Source organism: Plodia interpunctella, chromosome 12 (assembly GCF_027563975.2).
Source record: "Plodia interpunctella isolate USDA-ARS_2022_Savannah chromosome 12, ilPloInte3.2, whole genome shotgun sequence".
Lineage (NCBI taxonomy): Eukaryota > Metazoa > Arthropoda > Insecta > Lepidoptera > Pyralidae > Plodia > Plodia interpunctella.
Genome location: NC_071305.1, coordinates 6,949,451 through 6,970,086, shown reverse-complemented (window position 1 = coordinate 6,970,086; position 20,636 = coordinate 6,949,451). Strand labels below are relative to the sequence as shown.

At 35.4% G+C, this 20,636-nt stretch overlaps 4 protein-coding genes across 7 annotated transcripts; 3 read left to right on the top strand and 1 right to left on the bottom strand.

The window, feature by feature from the left end:
- The first annotated feature begins 368 nt into the window (after nucleotides 1–368).
- Nucleotides 369–1,720, top strand: Sbat (Sabbat). The gene is made up of 3 exons (XM_053752346.2): nucleotides 369–550; nucleotides 664–796; nucleotides 1,245–1,720. The coding sequence occupies exons 1-3, from the start codon at nucleotides 497–499 to the stop codon at nucleotides 1,388–1,390; spliced, it is 333 nt and encodes a 110-aa protein (XP_053608321.1). The 5' UTR covers nucleotides 369–496; the 3' UTR covers nucleotides 1,391–1,720.
- LOC128674057 (cytochrome c oxidase assembly factor 6 homolog) lies at nucleotides 1,695–8,902 on the bottom strand. Of its 4 annotated transcripts, none has more exons than XM_053752339.1 (7): nucleotides 8,616–8,902; nucleotides 7,920–8,012; nucleotides 5,182–7,389; nucleotides 4,852–4,990; nucleotides 4,387–4,577; nucleotides 3,513–3,742; nucleotides 1,695–3,207 (listed from the first exon to the last, which is right to left on the bottom strand). In XM_053752339.1, exons 2-7 carry the CDS (start codon nucleotides 7,989–7,991, stop codon nucleotides 1,713–1,715), a joined length of 4,335 nt encoding a protein of 1,444 aa, XP_053608314.1. In that variant the 5' UTR covers nucleotides 7,992–8,012; nucleotides 8,616–8,902; the 3' UTR covers nucleotides 1,695–1,712. The 4 variants fall into 4 exon arrangements, with proteins under 4 accessions (XP_053608314.1, XP_053608315.1, XP_053608318.1 ...); XM_053752340.2 differs by lacking the exon at nucleotides 8,616–8,902 and adding an exon at nucleotides 8,099–8,189; XM_053752343.1 differs by lacking the exons at nucleotides 1,695–3,207; nucleotides 3,513–3,742; nucleotides 4,387–4,577; ... (1 more) ...; nucleotides 5,182–7,389; nucleotides 7,920–8,012 and adding an exon at nucleotides 8,157–8,505 and having other exon boundaries at nucleotides 8,710–8,859.
- Nucleotides 8,903–9,177: 275 nt separating this feature from the next.
- Nucleotides 9,178–10,999, top strand: LOC128674058 (gastrula zinc finger protein XlCGF57.1-like). The gene has a single exon (XM_053752344.2). It carries the CDS (start codon nucleotides 9,339–9,341, stop codon nucleotides 10,869–10,871), a length of 1,533 nt encoding a protein of 510 aa, XP_053608319.1. The 5' UTR covers nucleotides 9,178–9,338; the 3' UTR covers nucleotides 10,872–10,999.
- A 727-nt stretch (nucleotides 11,000–11,726) lies between these two features.
- On the top strand, nucleotides 11,727–17,194 carry mdu (meduse). Its single transcript, XM_053752345.1, has 2 exons — nucleotides 11,727–11,925; nucleotides 14,405–17,194. Exons 1-2 carry the CDS (start codon nucleotides 11,917–11,919, stop codon nucleotides 15,296–15,298), a joined length of 903 nt encoding a protein of 300 aa, XP_053608320.1. The 5' UTR covers nucleotides 11,727–11,916; the 3' UTR covers nucleotides 15,299–17,194.
- The last annotated feature ends 3,442 nt before the right edge of the window (nucleotides 17,195–20,636 follow it).

The window sequence follows — 20,636 nt, the reverse complement described above, 5'->3', positions numbered from 1 at the left end:
AAAATTGACATTGACATATTGCAATGCCACAGACAAGAACATTATCGTTATTAACGCTTGTCGTATTTTTGGATAAATATGGATTTGGTAAGTCTAATTCCATGGGATAAATAATCTAGCCCGGTTAGATTATTCATTTTATTATATCTTATCTGATCAAAATATCAAAATCTCTCTTATAACCGTATGTATGTATAATATCATTATACATATTATTTATATTTATACAGATATTATTTATATTTATATACAATACAATTATATTTTAGGTTACATACTGAACCGTGTTTTCAATATTGATATTATAACATATTATATTCCGTGTCAATCTCAACCTTGACGTTGGCAAAATCATCGTTTTGGCGAATGATGGAGCCATTACACTTAAAAAATATATTAGGTCGGTACTAACTGTCAAAAAACTAAAGAACTTCATGTTTTCATGTACTAGGTAGGCTTTTTAGAATAAAAACTAATAAATAATATAGACATAACAATGTCTGATAATGTGCTCGCAGATTCTCCTATTCAGCATGAAGACGCTCAACCGGTATGTTCAAATTTATATCCGTTTAATCAAGTTCTTAATACCCATCTCTGTGTAGACGGTAGGTACCTAACAAATTCATTACAGTAACAGTTTGATGTTCCTTTTTCTTTCAGGATGTGGAGCTCACAGACGGCAAAGCAAAGCTGCGAAAGTGGCTGAATATGAATTTTAGGATAGAAATGACTGACGGCCGAGTGTTGATCGGAGTTTTCCTCTGCACTGATAGAGATGCTAATGTTATTTTAGGTAAACGCATGACTTCAAGCTATGCTTTAAATTTTATATAATTATTTCTAACAACATATTTATCAAAGAACATTTAAAAAGTAGGTACAAAGTGTTGAGTATATAGGTACTCAACACTTTGTACCTATTAATGTATATAATAATCAAGCCTATTGCCCAGAACATAGGCCAAGAAAACTAATGAGTGTGCCCAACGAGAGAACACATTTCCATATGAATTCCTGGCTCATCACATACAAAGCAGCAGATTTTGTGTTGTAAAACCATAAAGAACAATAGCACTTGTCCCATATCTTTTCATGTATTCCTAAAACACATTTCTTTCTTATATGAGCCAATAAAAGCATACAAAATTTCTTGGTACATAACATATAAATTTTGGGACACTCCATTTGTTTTTTATACAATTAAAATGTGTAATAATAACAATATTCATGTGTTATTTCAGGAGCCTGTTCAGAATACCTGAAAAATAGTGAAGGAGAGACGGAAGAGCCAAGGGTTCTTGGGCTGGTAATGGTACCGGGCAGACATATTGTCTCAATACAGATTGATGACACCACCCCTCCACAGAAATACTATTATGATGAATGATGCCCTTTTGCTGTGATACTTAATATAGTTGTGTAATTTTTAATTTATAAGCAACAAGTACATGCTAAAGTTGATTTATTTGGGTCTTATGAAGCATGCATGTTTCATTTATTTCTTATTACAGTCCTTTAATAATTTTATTTATTCTTATTGTTTATTTATGCTTTTTAATCAAAATCAAATAACAAAGAATTGAATTTCAATTTCCTCTCTTACATCTAATGAACTTAATGATCTTCCTTAGATCCATAATAAATAATCTAAAAAATTCTATGCAAGTGATAGAATCTGTAAATAAAACAAATTTAAAATAAAAAATATTTTATGAACTCTTCAATTTTTCAATAAATTTCCTGATCACTGGCACTTCACAATAAATATTTTTGGTTTCATTTGCAAATGGATTGTATTCATCATCATCAATTGATTTCATTTCAAATACTTTGCTTAATTTTTCACAAAGGTCTTGTTTGCCCTGTTTGGGATTTTTTAAAATGGCATCTAAGAATTCATGATTTAATATTTTATGTAAACAAATGTATGGGTTTGTTGCAATGCCACCTCTGATGTTTTTATAAAATTGTACATTTAAGTTTCTTATGTCTTCATCTTCGTCTTGTAGTAGAATTACTGCAGTAGTTATGGCATTTATTTTTATATCATCAGGTAATTTTTCAAAATCCTGTGCTATTTCATTATTGGCCAATGCTGCAATGTATCTCATATCAGTATCATTTATTTCAGGGTCACTCAGATTTAAAAGAATTTCAGATATGACCTTCATATTATCATGATCTGTGGAGACTCTTATAGCAAAGGGTATTGCAAAACGAATTTTATAAGGTACATCATTGCCCTTAATTTGACTCAAAACAGCATTTACATCAACATTAACTATTTTTTCCTTCAATGATATTACATACAGCATGTCCCAGATTACTGTATTATCCCATTTTTGGCTGAAAACTAGTAATTGGTTTGATATTTCTAAGAGAATGCTTTTTGGGATTGACTCGTCAAAATTCAGCTTTCTCAAAATAAATGTTCCAAATTTATTACAGTCATGGAGTAAAAGTGTCTCTAAGATCTCAGGTATATTTGACCATGGCATCTTTGCCACAATTTTTTCTATTCTGTTCTCGGCCCACAAGTGAACACCAGGGCTATATGCATTGTTTCTCATCTCTAGCAGAGTATCATGTAAATCATTAATATCTAAAACATTGCTACAAAATATTTCTTCAAAAAGTTGTTTGCACACATATGAATGTTTCCCAGTGTTCAAAATATTTTCGAATTTATCTTTCAGAACTTCATAATTGTTTTCCATTTGAGAATGTTTACATTGCTTCTTGTGATAAATTGTCAATAGCATTAGGATTCCATGAAGATAATTCTCGGATTTAATATTTTGTTTGACGATAACATCATAAATATCGTCAAATGAAAATAAATTAAAAATACATTTGGCTGTCAATCTTCTAATTGTGTATATTGGACTGTGGAGTAATAATATTAGGCTCTTTAGGAGTCCAGTATCTTTCGATGTTTGTGCTTCAATATCAACTGTAAAGTTGTATCTTTTTGCGATGTTACCTAAGATGTTCAGTATGGGCACAAGGTCAGAATGTGCTTGGACTTCGGTTTTGTAACTGTAGGCCGCAAGAGATTCCGTGATGTGACACCAGAGGGCTGGGGAATGTGTCCGGAATTCGTCACAGGCGACGGTGGCCACTGTTTCATCGTCGGACCCAGAAGCCTTCTTCTGACCAATTAGTTTTGGAATTAGAGCTCCATATAACTGCAGAGCTGCATTCCTGAAATTACAATAAGACAATTTGAATCACTAAGGGAAGACCTGTGCAAAGGGAACATAGTGAAAGCCAATGATTCAAATTATTTTAAATATATGAAAATTAAAGTACTTAAAATACTGTATGGGATCTCTTACTTGAAGAGGACATGTATAAGTATTACATAGACATATTTATGGGAGCATCTTCAAAACGCCTGAATACTCATTGATATGGATTCCTCGGTCAAGTGAAATCTTGTGCCATCTATGTCTAGATTATATGTCTGTTAAAAATTATAAGTCTGGTTGACACCAAACATATATTACCTAATCTGCCAGCGTGGGCTGGTCAAGTTGCCAAACGCGAGTGCAGCCAACTTGGCAGAATAGTACATCATGTCTGACGCCAGACTGCTGTCAGTCACGATCCGCGTCAGGAAGTGGATGTAGATCGCTTGCGGCAGGTCCCTCTGGTTGTCTATGGTCGACTCACTCTCTGGACTGTCGATTGAAGCGCAAGTGGCCAGTAGCGTCTCCATGAAGTAGTGGAATAAGGGCTGAAATAAAATTAATTAATTTTACCAAGGTTTTTTGGAATAATTTTAATGTAAGGAAGTAAGAACATAAATCAATACAAGATACATATCAGCGAACTTATCCCTTGTCTGAATTGACAACCACACCAAGCTTGAATATCGGGTCCAATGGACACAAACATAGAAATTGGCAATGGACACACCTAAAACTGCAGACAAATATCTGTACAAGTATTTGACCACACTAGAAATCGAACTCAGAACCTGGAGCTGGCATGATTAAGACTAGCGTAGCAAATATAAGTTACTTGTCTCTGTTACCGTTCAGTGCTGTGACGTCGCGAAGCCCGGAATCAGCGTAAGAAATAACATTAACATTTAGAAGATTTGGCTGTTATTTTACCTACATAAAGTCAACCTTCATTGGAATTGCTATTGTTGCCTATCAGATTCAAGCTGGAAACTGGAAAAACGGTCAGACGAGCTGAGCGTTTTTCCAGTTCTTCCGTTAAGCGCCGGAGCCCATAGATGCATGCTATGTATACAACATCCACGATAGGACATGGCAACCACTCCATATCCTTCTGTGAATATTGTACGAATTGATTCGGCCCTAGGTTGGGACCACCTAATCCAGGGCGGAACCACATGGTATGTACACCAACCTTTCCTCTTTTCATATCACTTGAGACGATCCTATGAACCATAATGGAGAGTCCTGCTCCCCTTCTAGTTATAGACGACATCCCTCCAGCCTCTGATATGAGATCTCTCAGCTTATGTTTGAGTAGTGTATACGGCAGTTGTTGCAAGACAGAGTGTTCGGTCAACGAAGTCAAATGTTGAATCGCTTTGCCTGTAATGCATATTACAATTAATTAATAAGCTTTGAATTGCGGGTACATTGTCTACCATCACATTTTTATCAATTTCTTTTCAATAGTGAAAACTATAATATTATCTAGTTAAATCCTTTATTTAGTGTACATAATTTCCTGTGATATATATTTTTAGTCTTTACTATTGTTTTTTAAGATAAATATGTGAATGTGGTTAGCAGGAAGCGCCTTCTAAATAAACTTACGGAAAGGTTTTGAGTTTTTTTTTAAGAAATATATTTTTAAACGTACCAATTGCAGCGCCGGCAGCTTCGATAGCTCCTTTATGGCGACAAGTTTCTAAGACTCGAGCAATTATGTTCAGACATTTATTTATCAACTCTATATCTTCTGTAAATTGAATGAGAAGAGACGCCAAATCACACGACACCTGAAAATTATTTTTTATTTCTTCATCGGGAAATAATAATAAACAAATTGGGAAATTTTTGACTATGGTAACGTCGCTATCCAACGGGCAGGCAGCCTACTGGATGGTCACCACAGCAAAACCCAAAATTAAATCAGGCCTAATACCTGACCTATTCGAATAAGTATCCGATTGTAATTAGTATATGGTACCTTAACATTTAGCCACAAGCAGTTGAGCACGATTTGATGCAACCCTGATATCTTGGTTTGATCCTTGTCAGGGTCATACCCTGATAACGATATCATGATTTCGACCATATCACTCATTTTAGAGAAATCAGAACTCGTTGATGTATCTTCCCAAGCAAATTGGTTTGATACCTCTTCTAAAATCGATACAAGCTCAGCAAAGTGTTCGTCTAGACGTGCAATTTTGTATGTATTTTGGTAACAAGCTTCTAATACCACATGTAATATGGTGATCAAAGAATGCAACTGTTTCCCAGTTTCTATTGATTTCACGACATCTGTCCTTAATTTATTTTCCGTAACTAATTCTTGGTATGCAAATAGGAAAACATCTTCTGCATTTTTGAATTTCGCTGTCGAATCTTCGGCCAATAAAATGTTTGTTATTAATTTGAACATGCTTCGTCCACAGTTGATGTTATAGAAGAATTTGCTTGTCATACTATTGAGAGCATTATCTATGACGTGGTTTAATATTAATGGACATTTGAGTTTCATATAATAGTGATTGAGGAGTAACTGGATTATATTTTCTCTAATATCATCACTAGGATCATTCAATAGACCAAGTAACTTCATCACAAATACATTTTCGTGTAAAATCCAGGAGCATTCCTTCTTCAACATTTCACATATTGTTAATGATTTGATTCGACTTCCCTGTTTTTGCATTTTTCTTGGGGGAGAACAAAAACAATCTTGCACAAGTTTACACAATTTTACAGTTGTGATTTTTCTTTGATAGTTTCCATTCAAACTGAGAGAGTCCACAATAAAATTTTGGAGTTTTTTACAGAAGGATATTAATACTTGAAAATTTATATTTGAGTATACATTTGAATTAGTCATATATGTGGACTGTATTCGTGTCAAAAAGCTGTTAAGACTATCGAACATGCTCAGTCTAAGTACTGTACAGTCTGAAGTGACATTGTCTTGTAAATATCTTAACACTACATCATATTCCACAGCCTGGGGCATTGATTTGCATTGGGACACACAGACCACATCAAATGCTTGTATTCTCAAAGATGTGTTGCAACTGTCAACTGCACAAAGCATCAAATCCTTTGGGAATGTCACCTCGGGAGCACTCCAGTCCTTTTGTAAGAGCCCCAACTTGTTAGCTTGCTTTAGCAAACATAAAGAGCTGTATATTTTGTTCTCACTATTTTCAGCGACGTCCAATTCTCCAATCAATATCTTGGCCAATGAGGGCATTTTTTTGAAAGTTGTCAAACACCAGTAGTTAGTAAAGTTTTCTATTGCTTTGATATTTTGTGAAGTCAATATTTGTAGTAGTTTATTTAAAAACAAACCACACCATTCATCATCAGATTTTAGTTGTTTCAAAATTGCATAATACATGTCAGCTCCAGCAGAAACTAGCCCAGACTTGCACAGACTATACATAAGGCCATCCACCCAATCACTTTTATTTATAACATCGTGAATATTATATTGTAAACAATATGTGTAAGTTTCTATTATCTCTGATAGCATCAAATATTTTGCTTTGTTCCAGTAGAAATCATTTATTTGTTTGAAAATATCTTCATACATATCTCTAGTTAGATTAGAAATTACCATTTGAAATATTCCTCTATTTAAATCCCTAACACCAGTGATTGGATTCTCCCAGTTGTGTATCACCAAATTGAGAAGTAAAATAATCCCAGCTGTGTCAAAAATATGCCCATGTAATGTTGTTCCAATGATTTTCTTAAATGAATTAATAGTCTTGAATGCAATATATGTAAATCTTGAATATTCATATGCCAATAATAATAACAAATTGAAAGATGATTTTAAAATACTGTCCATGCAGTTTAAATCTTCTGTTGACGATTGTGTCAAAAACGCAGATTGAAATAAGCCATACATAACGGATACAACTTCTGATATTTTGAAATTATGCTTTTCTTCTCCATAATTCATGTTTCTCAGATCCAATTCCTTGTTGATGACAAGAAGTATACTGGTCAAATAAAAGTCTTGGTTCTCTGTGAGAGGTAGAACTGAAAAGAAACAGGTGGCACAAAGTAGTTGGTCGTCATATTTGGTTAGGCCAGTCTGCAAGTGTTTCCACAAAAGTTCAGCTATCTCATTCCACTCTTTGCCTATAACTTTTGGACTATTTGTGTGCTTCTTTGCTTGTACCATGACAACCTGTAATGAAGCAGAAACTTATGTAATAAATAATAATTTATTATTCTTCATTCAGTATTATTAACTAAGCTTTATTAATCTCGAAATGATATTACTGAATTGGAAGATTTTATGAAATGTGTGTAATTATTGTTTTACTACTGGCGTTTAACTATAAGTAAAAACTACAAAGGAAATACTTATATAAATTTTAAAATAACTTTTAAAAATGTTTCCAATTTTGGTCACCACATTGAGTATGTATCCTTGTCATTCTGTATCACTCTATAAATATATATGGACAATTTGTATAAACTGTATTTTGAACAGTAAGTTTGAGGCTTGTGTTATGGGATAGTAACTAAACAATACTTTATTTTGTAACATGTACATATTATAAAGATAATCAACCAGGCCAAAAATATCATTTTCCATCTTGACCTGACTGAGGATTGAAACCGTGACCTCCAGCAGCAGCAGTGCAGCAGTCGGCATAATGACGAATGACGATGACGAGGTTGGTTGTAATTTGAATCATAATATTCTCTTACCTGTATTATTTCCGCTGAGATCTCATTTGTGGAAACTTTAAGTTTAGACGAAATTCCTGTTAGTTTATCCATGGTTATAAAAATGTAAACTATCTGAAAGAAGCATACAATCTATTTAAAATTTGCAATACACATAAGAAAAAATAAAAGTTGAAATAAAGTTGAAAAAAAAACTTTACCTAGTGTTATTTGTGAGATCTTAATTATTTAGAGGAATTAATAATAAATAAAAGCCAATTATTACACTTTTAAAGTAATTTACTATACCTACAAAATTAGCAAATATTTACACAAAAATAAACTATAGTGACAGTCATTCTTTAATAGGCTCATAGCCTTCTTTCTGAATCTTTTCTTTATACACATTAAAGTCCCGCTTTCTGTCGAAATGAGATACCCATTGCGTAGGGCACGAAGTTTCGAACAGTTTCCTAAAATCAACACAAGCCTTTGGTCGAACTGAACTATCTTTCACGTTTTCTTTATCGAGACACTCCCAGTACCGATCTCTCGCGTCCCAACAAATCTTTCTTTTTTCTTTATCGGGGTAAGACATCTTTTAGATAAATTATTTCGTCACTAGCACCTAAAATGAAAATATTTGTTGTAGAGGTCGGCTTTACTAAATTAGATAATTACTAAAACCTTTTTTTTTTGTTTTTTCATTTACAAATTATTACAATAATGAATACTTACGATTACAATATGTAAAAATTTTATTTTTATTTCAATGCAAAATTCTGTTTCGTTGTCTGAAATACATTCTAACCTCAAATATCTTTGTACTTGCCTTGCACTGTGCTGTGCTGTCACTATCAAAAGTGTCAAAGCATCGAATGTCGTATTGATAGCCCGGCCGCACTTGGGCCCCACACGTTCGTTCCGTTTTCAAAATCTTAATGTCGTGATACGTCAAAGAAATATAGGTACCTCTACGACGACATTCCGATACCTACTATTAGAGCACCCCTACGGTGTTTTGTATTCGCGTATCAAATCGAAAAACAGTCTTGCCACTTTAGGGCATTAATCGCTAGATTTCTGAACTTTTAGGTTCTACCATGAAGTTATACATACATACATGTATTGCTATTTTTGTAATGTGTAGCCCAGTAGGTATCAAGCCGAACATGTGTGGACGGCGGTCCTGCTTATTGAAAAAAAGAAACCATAGATTTAAAAAACTCTAAATAAATCAATATAAGCAAATGTCAATGAAGAATGTCAATCAAGCATATGTCAAGAAGCAGGTCAACAAAAAAATCATAACAAAACAAATCTGCCCTCAAAAAACATTGTAGGTACAACATTTTTATTTAAATCAAAGTCGATATAACTTGAGTTCACTCTCAAATCACGTTCAAATCGGAGAATATAGTGTTTTGGTGTCTTTATTTATAAAAATTGATAAATGTCGGAATGGATCCAAATTTATGCCGAGTATGTTTGAGTAAAACCGGTACAATATCTCTCTTTGAAAATCATGGAAGTATTCAAAATTGTGCTAAAATTATGCGATTTGTTAATGTGCGTATTGTGGAGGGCGATGGGTTGCCGGACACTATTTGCGAAGGCTGTGCCATTGAGCTGAGCGTTTCTTATGACTTCGTGCTCAAATGCGAAACATCAGACAAGGCTCTCCGTTGCATGCTCCCTGACGCCTTCCCCGATGTCGGGCCCAAAATCGAACTCGAAGACATCAACGCAGACGACATTAAAGATGAACTAGACTTCATTGATTATGATAGTGACCAATTACTTGATACAATTAAGCAAAATTACTCTGAAAGCCAACTTTTGAGGTGCAAAGCTGACAAGAAGAAACAAATTAAAAAGTCAGATGGTGAAGTTGAACCAGATAATATAAGAAATAGTGTTCAAAGGGACCTAGATCAATTTACAGACATATTAGAATCTTATTCAAAACAAGAAGCTGATAGACAAACAAGTAAAAATGATAGGAGAAAGCAGAAACGCTCTAAAAGGGGACCAGTGCATTGTCAAGTATGTGGCCTGATGACTGCCTGTCAGTCGGCACTGGAGACTCATTTGAGGACACACACAGGAGAGAAACCTTTCCATTGTCACATGTGCAAGGCACAATTTAGAGCTAAGGGTGGCCTGAAAAACCATATTGAGGCCCGACATTCGAAAAGAGAAAGAAAATTTACTTGTGAGATGTGCGGAAGCAGTTTTTATAGGAAAAATGATATTATAATTCACATGAGGACCCACACTAATGAGAAACCATATGTTTGTTCATATTGTTCACAAGGGTTTAGACAGATTGCTACTTTAATACGACATAGACGTCGCCACACTGGGGAGAAACCATATTCTTGTGGCATTTGTGATAAAAAGTTCTCAGATAAATGTCTTGTCAAAAAACATTTGATTGTCCATAGTGATGAGAAGAACTACACCTGTCATCTTTGTAGCAAGTCTATGAAAACTAAGGGTGCTCTTACGGCCCACTTGAACATCCATACAAATCAAAAGCAGAATGTGTGCACTTTCTGTGGAGCAGCCTTTAGTGTGAAAGGAAACTTGCAGACTCACATTCGTCGGATCCACTCTGAGAAATCAGGTCAATGCTCAGTTTGCTTGAAAACCTTTCCAGATGTGGCAGAGCATATGAGAAAGCATACAGGAGAAAAGCCATTTATATGTAAACTTTGCAACCAAAGTTTTGCCAGCAAGAGGAGTCTCACACAACACACTGCATTCAAACATGAAAATGTTGCTAAATTCAAATGTTCTATAAGAAATTGCACTAGAACATTCCCTACAGCCGTGATGCTGGAGTTCCATTTACTCAAGCAGCACACCAACAACACTCCATACATCTGCCAACATTGCTCTCGAGGTTTCTTCCGCACTTGTGACCTATCTCGGCATCTCAGAGTCAGTCATATGGACATTCAAATTAAAGGGCAAACAAATAATACATAATTTGTTTATGTAGAAAATATTTGTAGTTTTTAAGTTTAGTCTTGTTAGTTAGACTTGATTATGTCATATTTATACATTTAAAAAATGAACTAGTCAACTTTATAATAATAAAATATGTATTATGGTAATCTCAATTCTTTTAATCCTTTATTCACATAATATGTACACTTTGCTGAAACTGTACTGGATTTTTCAAAATATAATTTTAATCCTGTCAGGACTTTATCTTCTATTAGTAGACTAACACTATTCTATTCCTTATAGATGGTTTTCTAGTTTACCGGTACTTTTATTGCACAGTTTAAATTAGAAAAGTACAGGTAATTACTTCAAGTATTTTTATTGTATAAATTCAACTAAAGTTATAGGTACAATTTAAAAAAACGTTAATATCAAATATTATGTATTTAGAAACCACACTTTCATATAAACTTTTTCACGTCATTTTATTGTAGAATAATAAAGTATTTAGCAGATGATACCTATTTATCGACTACCTTCATCCGAAATATCTAATGTCAATGATATGAAATGTTTCTGAAAATATTTCATACTTTTATAGTTTGCCTAAATCTGTACATCAATAGCGTAATTAGTACACCTGCCGCGGCAACTCTATTTAATTAGTGCACAATACGGCTTCATGATCTGTGTCCTGAACGCGCCCTCTTCCTGCCCAGACGACCCCACGAAACCCAATAGCGCGGAAATCCTGCCTCATTCGCGCCAAGTTTCAAACGCGCGCCTCCCTAACGCAGTCGGTTAAACAGCGCCAGGTGTTTTGAGGTGTTATGCCCCTTTCTCTTTTCTGTAGACGGCTTTATCAATCCCTCTCACTCTCGCGCTTATTAGGCGAGTGAGGTGAGTGATACGCGCGGCAAAGAGGACGTTAGCCCGCGACGGCCCTCCGCAGCGCACGTCCTCTCAGTATCTCACAATCGTTCCGCAACCGTGGCAGGTGTCGGTGCCGTGATGTTCAAACCGTGAAGTTACATATGTGCTTGACTTTACTTATTTTCGGATATCGGATTGCCAGAGTTCCGCCATGGGAGAAGTGAGTACCGTTTCGTTTTGTTTTTACGGAATGCGAGCGTGATCCAGTTTAGATCGCCGCTCTTGCGCCTAGTGATTGTAATCGCTAGGTTCGCAGGTCGTCGGCATAGGATGCAGGTCAAATGAAAGAGGCGAGAGCGGTCACTCGCTCTCGTGGGCTCCTCCGGATTAATTAGCGCTTTGTACCTTCATGCGAGAGAAGTTAATGGTGTGCAAGTTTGGAAATGTATGTCGATGGAAGCCCGGTAGAAAGCTTGCGAACGCTCGGCGCCGGCAAGTCAGCCACATCGCCAAAATCCAGTCCAGATCAACAACGTACAGTTAGACATTCGATAGCGGGCTTATCTCTGATAAGTATTGTTTTATTTTATTTATTGCTATCGAATGTTCTTGTAACAAAAGGCGAGTTTTGTTATCTATCGATATGCTTAAGTTCAATCGGCTTATAATTTATGATAAGTGCGAAATAACAAATTTAAAAAATATATCTGTGGTTATTTATCTAAAATATAAACTACCTAGGTACCTAATTTAACATCGACTAATATAGAAACAACTACCTTCATTGTGTTCATTTTAACTGTTTCTGTTTGTAAATAATTAAAACCTACTGAATTAATTATTGAAACACTCTTCCTGAATGAGTATCCGCCAAATTCATAACACTAGCAAATATTCCTTTTAAAATAAGGATCAAAAAGAATAAAAGGTCTACAATAAAGCTGTATTAATACAGAAATAACATTGCGCCATACGCCATACATGTCGTGCGTAGGTCACCGTGTGCAATTTGCGCGATGCGGCACGCCCGGTCTGACCTCTTTCATGGAAATTGTGGTCATTTTCTGAGATCTAACACCCAAACAAACTAATACATACCTATACCTTTGTTTCATGTAGTGAAAAGCGACACACTTTGTTACACTTTTGTTAGACAATCTAAATAAGTACTATAGTAGAGGGTCCTGTACTTAATATACTCTAACGTCTAATTCAACATTATGATTAGAGCCGTTATAAAATATTTATAAAATTGGATGACAAACTTGGTAGTTACTTCACTTTACCTCAACAAAGTCTAAAATATAACTACATTACAGTCCTTTTTTTTTTCAAGATTTCCTGAAAATACTCAGGTATCATCATAGTATAAGTACCTATGTGGTATGAACTGTTTTGTAATAAAGGATCTTAACAAAAGTTATATCTTTAAAATAGGAAGAAAATTTTCCTTCTCTTCAGAAATCCATTAAAAGCTACCTAAATTTTTATTATGTACGAATCGAATACTTTTCATGAATAAATTTGCATTGTATAATATTTGCGTTGCGTTTTATGTACATATACAAATGGCTTTGAACATTGTCTCTCTAGGAAACGTTACACTCAGCTGATAGCACAATTTACGCTATAATAATAGTAATAGACTAATCCTAAACAAAACTAGTGTCGACTGTGTCACACATCAACAAGAACATAAATGTTATTTGTATACCTAGTGGAGTAATTTCAGGATTCGGTCAATAGTTCAGGAATAATGCCTTATTTGGTAATATTATAGTTGTTAAAACTTTATAATCCCAATTTTTGCTGAATAATTAATATTCCTCATAATTATCTTACTGGGTAGGTACTTACTTTCCTATTTATAATTGTTATTATACCTACTAAGTTTCCTATTTGTAATTTTGTAGTTTTTTAAGTTATAATTTTACACTGTTATGTTGTGTGCATATTAAAATAAAATAAATATTTTCAAGACTAACAATTCTACCTATATCCAAACGTAATAAATTAACATTTATATTGGTGTATTATCGAAGTAGGAATATTATAATAGACTTATTACTTGCGCACGCACCGCTTATTTAGATCGTCAGACATAGTGTAGTTGCATTTGAAATAACTAATGCAGTTCGCTCGGACGACTTCATTACCTTTGATTTTGATAAGAGTTGGCATTGATGAGTCACGTCGCAACACGTGAATAGTTTTCACTTTTTACCATAACGTGCCAAGTACAAAAAGTAGACAAATAGATAAACTGTTTATTTACTTAGGTTTACTTACTTACTTTTACTTTACTATAAGTACTTGCTACTTACACTGTATTACAGACTATCCGTGTACACATAACGAAATAATATGTTGGTTCTAGGCTATCGATCATATCTTTATATTTTCTGCAACTATAAACGATAACTTCGTTTCCGTGACGTGCCTGTCTAGCTGCATTTGCATAGTTGAATTAATTGTATGAGGGAAGTTATTCCTAAAATTCGGTATTGTCTTTTAGTGATTGAGGTTTCATGAATTTTCCTTTCGCTAAACACGAAAATATATTTTTAAAATTGGGTACCTATGTAATTTGCCTTAGTGTGTCTTCTATATCAGTATACGCTCTTAAGTAGGTACTTTCGAAGTTTAATTTATTGTTTTGATAATATTAAATAAACACTGCTTTTTCTTTTCTATTACAGTCATTATTGAAGGAGGATCCCTTATCCAGGATCCAGAGGGAAATCATCGAAGTGACTGAAAGAGAACGCGAATTCAAAGAAGGTCACTTCAGGATAAACAGACTGCTGTCAGAGTCTACTATCAACGTTAACCATCAAAATGGTCACATCAACGGTGATGACGACCTCAAACCACAAAAGACCTTAAATAGAGCAGTCTCCACATCGCACCTCCTCGGTCCGATCGCGCCATCTCCGCCACCTGTCCCTACACTTTTAAATACAAATGGCTACACGCGTCGGTTTACACCCCAAACGGGAACGAAAGGCATTATGCAAAGATTCATTGCGAACAAAGGCAAAATTCCAGTAACATCTCCGGTAGCATCGTCGCCGGTAACTGTGCTGACACCTCCACTCAGTATTCCTATATCTCCGGTCATCACAAGCCCAGTTCAAATGCCTCCGGCTGCCATTACTCGTACTCCTGAGGGAAAACCTGTAAGAAAAGGTTACGTCCCCGTAGAGGAAAAAATTCAGAAAGAATTGAGGGAAATGAAGGACCGCGAACACGAGCTTAAACGGATGAGGAAGAAACAGAGACCTTTTGACCTCGAGCTCAGCGATATAGAAACAACGTCGGAATCTGAAGAGGAAGACATTCCGTTGCCTGGCAAGCTGAAGGCAACTAAGTCGATAGGCGAATTGTATGAAGCTCTAAACGAAGAATTACGATCACCCTCGCCAAGAAACAGTTCCGGACATGACTCTCTAGGTAGCCTAAAGCCAGCCAAATCATTGGCCCAACTATGTGATCTTGAGCCTGGTCAAGAATTCCTTGCACCGAGTTCCACGCGGCTCATTGCGCAGTGGGAGTCCATCATACAACAAAAGCAGGAGGCGGGGGCGGCTTAGTATGATTGGCTTACTACAAGAAGGCTCGTGGGTTTTATTTGTAACAAGCGTGTGTGCATATATTTTAGTGAACCACTTAATAGCAGATGTAAAAGCAATCGACCGCTAAGTGAAAATTAGTACAAGGCCGACGAATATATTAGTGCATTCGGTAATGTTTCGTGGAAACCTGATACGTGTGTCCCGTCTAATCTAATGAACATGTCGCGCAGTTCAGTGCTTACTTAGGTCGTATTACATAGCTAATTACACCAGTACAAATCGTGGTACTTATGCAGTTTGTGCAAATACTGAAATTCCACGGGTGTATCAATGAGTCAATTTTGCCGATCAAATTTTTTTCGCCTGATCGGCTGTGCACCAATTAATTTTCTCCAGATTGCTAACAATGCAAATGATGGTTATCCGTAGCGGCAATTATGTTGTGCATGCGCGCGTTGGAAAGCGCAGTCGATATATGATGCGAACTCGTCTCCCGAGTGTGAGTAAAATAGTTTCTTCCTATTGTTCAGTAGCTCTCCGCTGCTGAAAAACTACATTATTGTGGGACCATCGCTTTCCCGCACTGCGCTTGCGGCGCCGCGGCTGGCGCATGTCATGTGTTGCCCTATTATGTTGCTCTCTGTATTTCTCGATACATACTGTGAGAAAAATGGTAGCATTCAATTAAAATCCCAAACAATTGATAGTGAAAGAACGCTCGATATTACCGCGCCACTTGCTATGATTTGCGATCTTATCGCAAACAATACTGCTGCTTTGTTCTGATTAAACAGTTGTGGTGTTCGTATGTTCTATTTCAAATTTAGAATCTATCATATTTCAGTTTGTTTCCAAGAACAATAACGATCGCAATTTAAAACACTAGAATGTGTTTAAAACTTTCTTTTATTGCATTTATTACGCGCCGCGATTATTAAGGTAATGTTTTATTCATGGTTTCTAAATTAAACTTCGCGTAATAAGATACTATGATGAGCTAACACGAGAATAACCATGTGGGTTAGAAAGATGGAGAGGCTTCGGGTCGGAACTGACATCTGCTTTGATTGGGCGCTAGAAGCTGGACTTCTAGTGTCCATAATTTATAAATTATTGTACTTAATATTTATTTCTACTGTATCGTGGGAAGAACTGGGGGGCTACCTTGAATCGTACGTACGTATACGTAGCACATCATTCATTCCACACATTGTCTCTTCTTTTTACACGATGCGTACGCGATATGGGAAAAGAGATAGCATTTAAACGTTAGTGACGTGCTACATGTTTGTATATTTACCCACGAAACATACGCGAGAATAAATAATGATTTTAACAAACTGTGTAGAACTAGGATAGCTGATAGCACGTTCGAAAATAACGTTGTGTAGAGAGTAGCTGTCAACCTGAGAAACCTTGCCTCCTACGGCATGGCACGAAGCCTATTTTTTCCTCGTGTATAAATTGCGTCTAACATTCTATAGCATAATAATAAATTAGTCAAATTAATTTAATATAAATAGCTAATAGATCAAATAATAATTATTGAGATTGATAGCGTTAATTGTTGCAATATTTTTTACGTACCTACGTTTTAAGTTTTGTTTCTACTTATATAAAATGTGCCAGGTGGTATATTCTATACTGATTCATTGTAACTGAGGCCTTATTCGAGAACTGAATAATATTCATAATGTTGTAAAGCTATTTAAATATATCTTCTATTATATACAAATTTACTGTCAAACCAAGTATTGTGATATGAAAATGCCTTAAAATATTGTTACTTAATATGTTTAACATAGATTCCTACCTATTTATGTAAAATACAGCATTTTGCTCGTCCTTGCGTCAATGCAACATCGAGCGGTTAATTTTAAGGTTATTGCAGTAAATAAATTGTCAGAACAGTTATTATTTTGTCTTTTTATTCTCGTTCTTAACTAAATTCAATATACTTGCTAAAGCTTTCGTATTAAAATACCATATTTGCCTATTACTAAATAAGATAAAGTTTATTTTGTTCTAGGACATAGGTGTTTACTTAACACTGAACGTCGTATTTTATTCTTTAAATATTAATAATACACAACGGCCCTTCCCGGCATCGCTCGGGTAAAATCACAATAAGAAAAAGTAGTGTTACAACTAAAGGTTTCGTCTGTCTCGTGCCAAATTTCATGAAAAATCGGTCCAGTAGTTTTTGAGTTTGCAAAAACAAAAATACAAATATATTATCTTTAGATATAATATTAATAGGGATGATGTCATGACAGGACTATTAAAATTTTCATTGTCACTAATGCCAATACATTTAAGTATTAATGAATATTGAAAACAAGACAAACAGAGTAAAGTTAAGCACAGGGAAAAAGAAAATATTTATGTCTAGATAAGTAAGTTAAGTCCTAATATTGGTCAGAGGGTTAGTAGACCCTTAGTTATGCTTCCAACAAAGTATAGAGAAAAAGTATGTAAAGTTTTAGTTATGGCTATGAAAAACAATGCATTCTATTGATTATGAGATTGGCGGAACACTCATTGTGATCTCGTCAAAGCTGTCGGTTTGTATGTTTGTTTCGCAACGCCATTGTTTTGCCACTTCATAATCCGCCATTCGATATAATAATTCATATCGGAGACAATACAACTTCGTTAATAGCAATGCTATTGTCGTGTCTAGTTGACATAATTTCGTGTCACGCAAATCGCCCGCTTTCATCGCGAGGGCATAGATAGATATTGATTGATCACACAAAATCATTGCCTCTCTCACCAGCATTTTCTTGGTTGTTTCCGGTGCTGTGAAAGCTCTGATTTGGTCTAGACCTAGGGTCCGCTATAGAATTATTGTCTCTAGATCTACTATGGCATATTAACATTTCTTCTATACTTACCTATGAAAAAAATGTTAAAACTTACATGGAAACAAAAAGTTATTTAAGTTCCTCAAAACGTGTGCAATAGTTATCAGTGCATAGCGCAGTTATCACTGCTAATGTAATAGAATAGTTAATCGCAGCGCAAGCGCAGGCTGAATGTCAGGATCAGCAGACACTGGTTCGCCTTGGCTTGTGCTCGCTGTCTCCGTTCGTGTAGCTTAGACTTGCTACACGAAGTCACGGTACGGTGAGCTACACACACAACGTCGAACGTGGGGAAGAGACGAGATAACAACTGAAAGAAACCGGTCAAGTGCGAGTTGAACTCGCGTGATGAGGGTCCGGTACAATTCTTATAGGTTTTCCTGTAATCTACAAGCAATGAACTATATTTTGTATCTTTTAGGTCCAGTAGTTTTGGAGATCAAAGGCATGGTCAATAACATCTACACTGTTTATTTTACAATAATAACAAAACTATATTTGAGATCCTCATAACGAGCCCTTTTATTTGATGTATCACACAATAAGGTTTGCAAAATCTTTTTAAATTTCCCAACGGGCGGACTTATGAACCCTAAAAAAATACTATTTTCGTTGACTACATCCCAATGCGTTTTAAAGATGTCTTTTCACTTATGGGCATCATTTTGACCTTTCTAAAATAAACAACATATAGTCTCTCTGATAAGGAGTAGGTAGGTACAATTCACTAACGATTGAGTGATAGCTATTGATATACTTTGATAAGTATCACAATCGCTTAATTTCAATTTACGTGAATAAATTCACGAATACAAACCTAGGATTTTACATAGACATGTACAAATAATTATACATATAATTCTGTAATACAGAATATTCTTTTAAAAATTCAGTGGTTGAAAATTTTTGATTTGTAGCGTTGATGTCTTTTATATGTACTTAGGGTTGGTTGCATCGTCAACTTTTACGTTAACTTTATCTTGCGCAAAAAAAAACGCAAAGTACGCCATTTTGTTTACATCAGCGGCGCGGCGCGCCGATTAAAGTCAACGTCAAATTTTATGGTGCAACTCACACTTAATATTTTATCTGTCGACCTCGGTGGCGCAGTGGTAAAGTGCTTGCCGCTGGTCCCGGGTTCGATCCCCGATCTAGTCATGATGGAAAATGATCTTTTTCTGATTAGCCCGGGTGTTGGATATTTATCTATATATGTATTTGTTATAAAATACAGTATCGTTGAGTTAATATCCAACAACACAAGTCTCGAACTTACTTTGAGGCTGGTTTGGCTGTGTGATTTGTCCTTGTATATTCCTCCTAAATCCGAATAATGTATGACAAACACACTATGTTCACAGAGACCTCGAAACACGATTATAATCAGAGACGGTAAAGATAGAAAGCATTCCAGATGGGAACTCTCTAGATTAGATAATGATATTGACTGTGAAATCTCACACCTTCATATTAATCTCCATGGGAGACATCGTTGGCGGCGACAGAAGATAATACCTAATTTTATAATTATTTAGCAACTAGCTGCTCGTCCCGGCTTCGCTCGGGTAAAACCATATTAAATTAGGTACCTTCATCACTGTATCTATTAAAAACGCGCATCAAAATGATCTAAGCATACATAGGGACAGACAGATAGCGGGAAGCGACTGTTTTATACAACTACTAGCTGCGACCCGGGGATTCGCTCCCGTAGGAATTTGGGGATAAAAGTACCCTATGTGTTATTCCAAGTTCTATTCTACCTGTTTACCAAATTTCGTAACAATTCGTCAAACATACACACATACATCGCCTATCATCGTCACGGTTGCTAGCTCTCTGGTACAAATGAGTAATAACTTTTTTATAAATGTACCTATGTGCCTTTTTGTTTATTCGAAGTCAACCACCTTCGAAGCACTAACATCGAAGGTTTTCATACCATAAAATGTTTTAGTCAAGAGTAAATCATATTGTAAAATAAATAATAATATATATACCTTTGATGAATTCGGGCTTTTGATAATTACATTCAAATCAATCTGTAACAAGTAAGTAGGCACATAACGAACGTTCTAGAAAATCCAGTAACAATAAAATATCACAGCTTATCTTTATATGGAAACTTTACGATGCATTAATAACATGACACATAAAATACAATGTACGGCACATCAAACGTGAAAGTACGTATGAGTACACGTATTCAAATTAACTGTGTTTTTAGGCACCGATATTTTTATACCGATCTTGTGCACAAACTTAATAAAAAATATAGCGATCCAATAAGCAAAGATACTCTTTTTTTGTAAAAAAGTAATAAGATAACTAGCTTTCACACACGTGAATGTCATTTTTGACCATAATAAATACTACAGAAGCGATCTTATTAAAATTTTGCAAACTGTGTCACAAATAAACCGAAATTGAGCCAGTCCAGTTTGCAAAATGCATTATGGGTCCGAAATCTATAAGAAATTATTACGGAA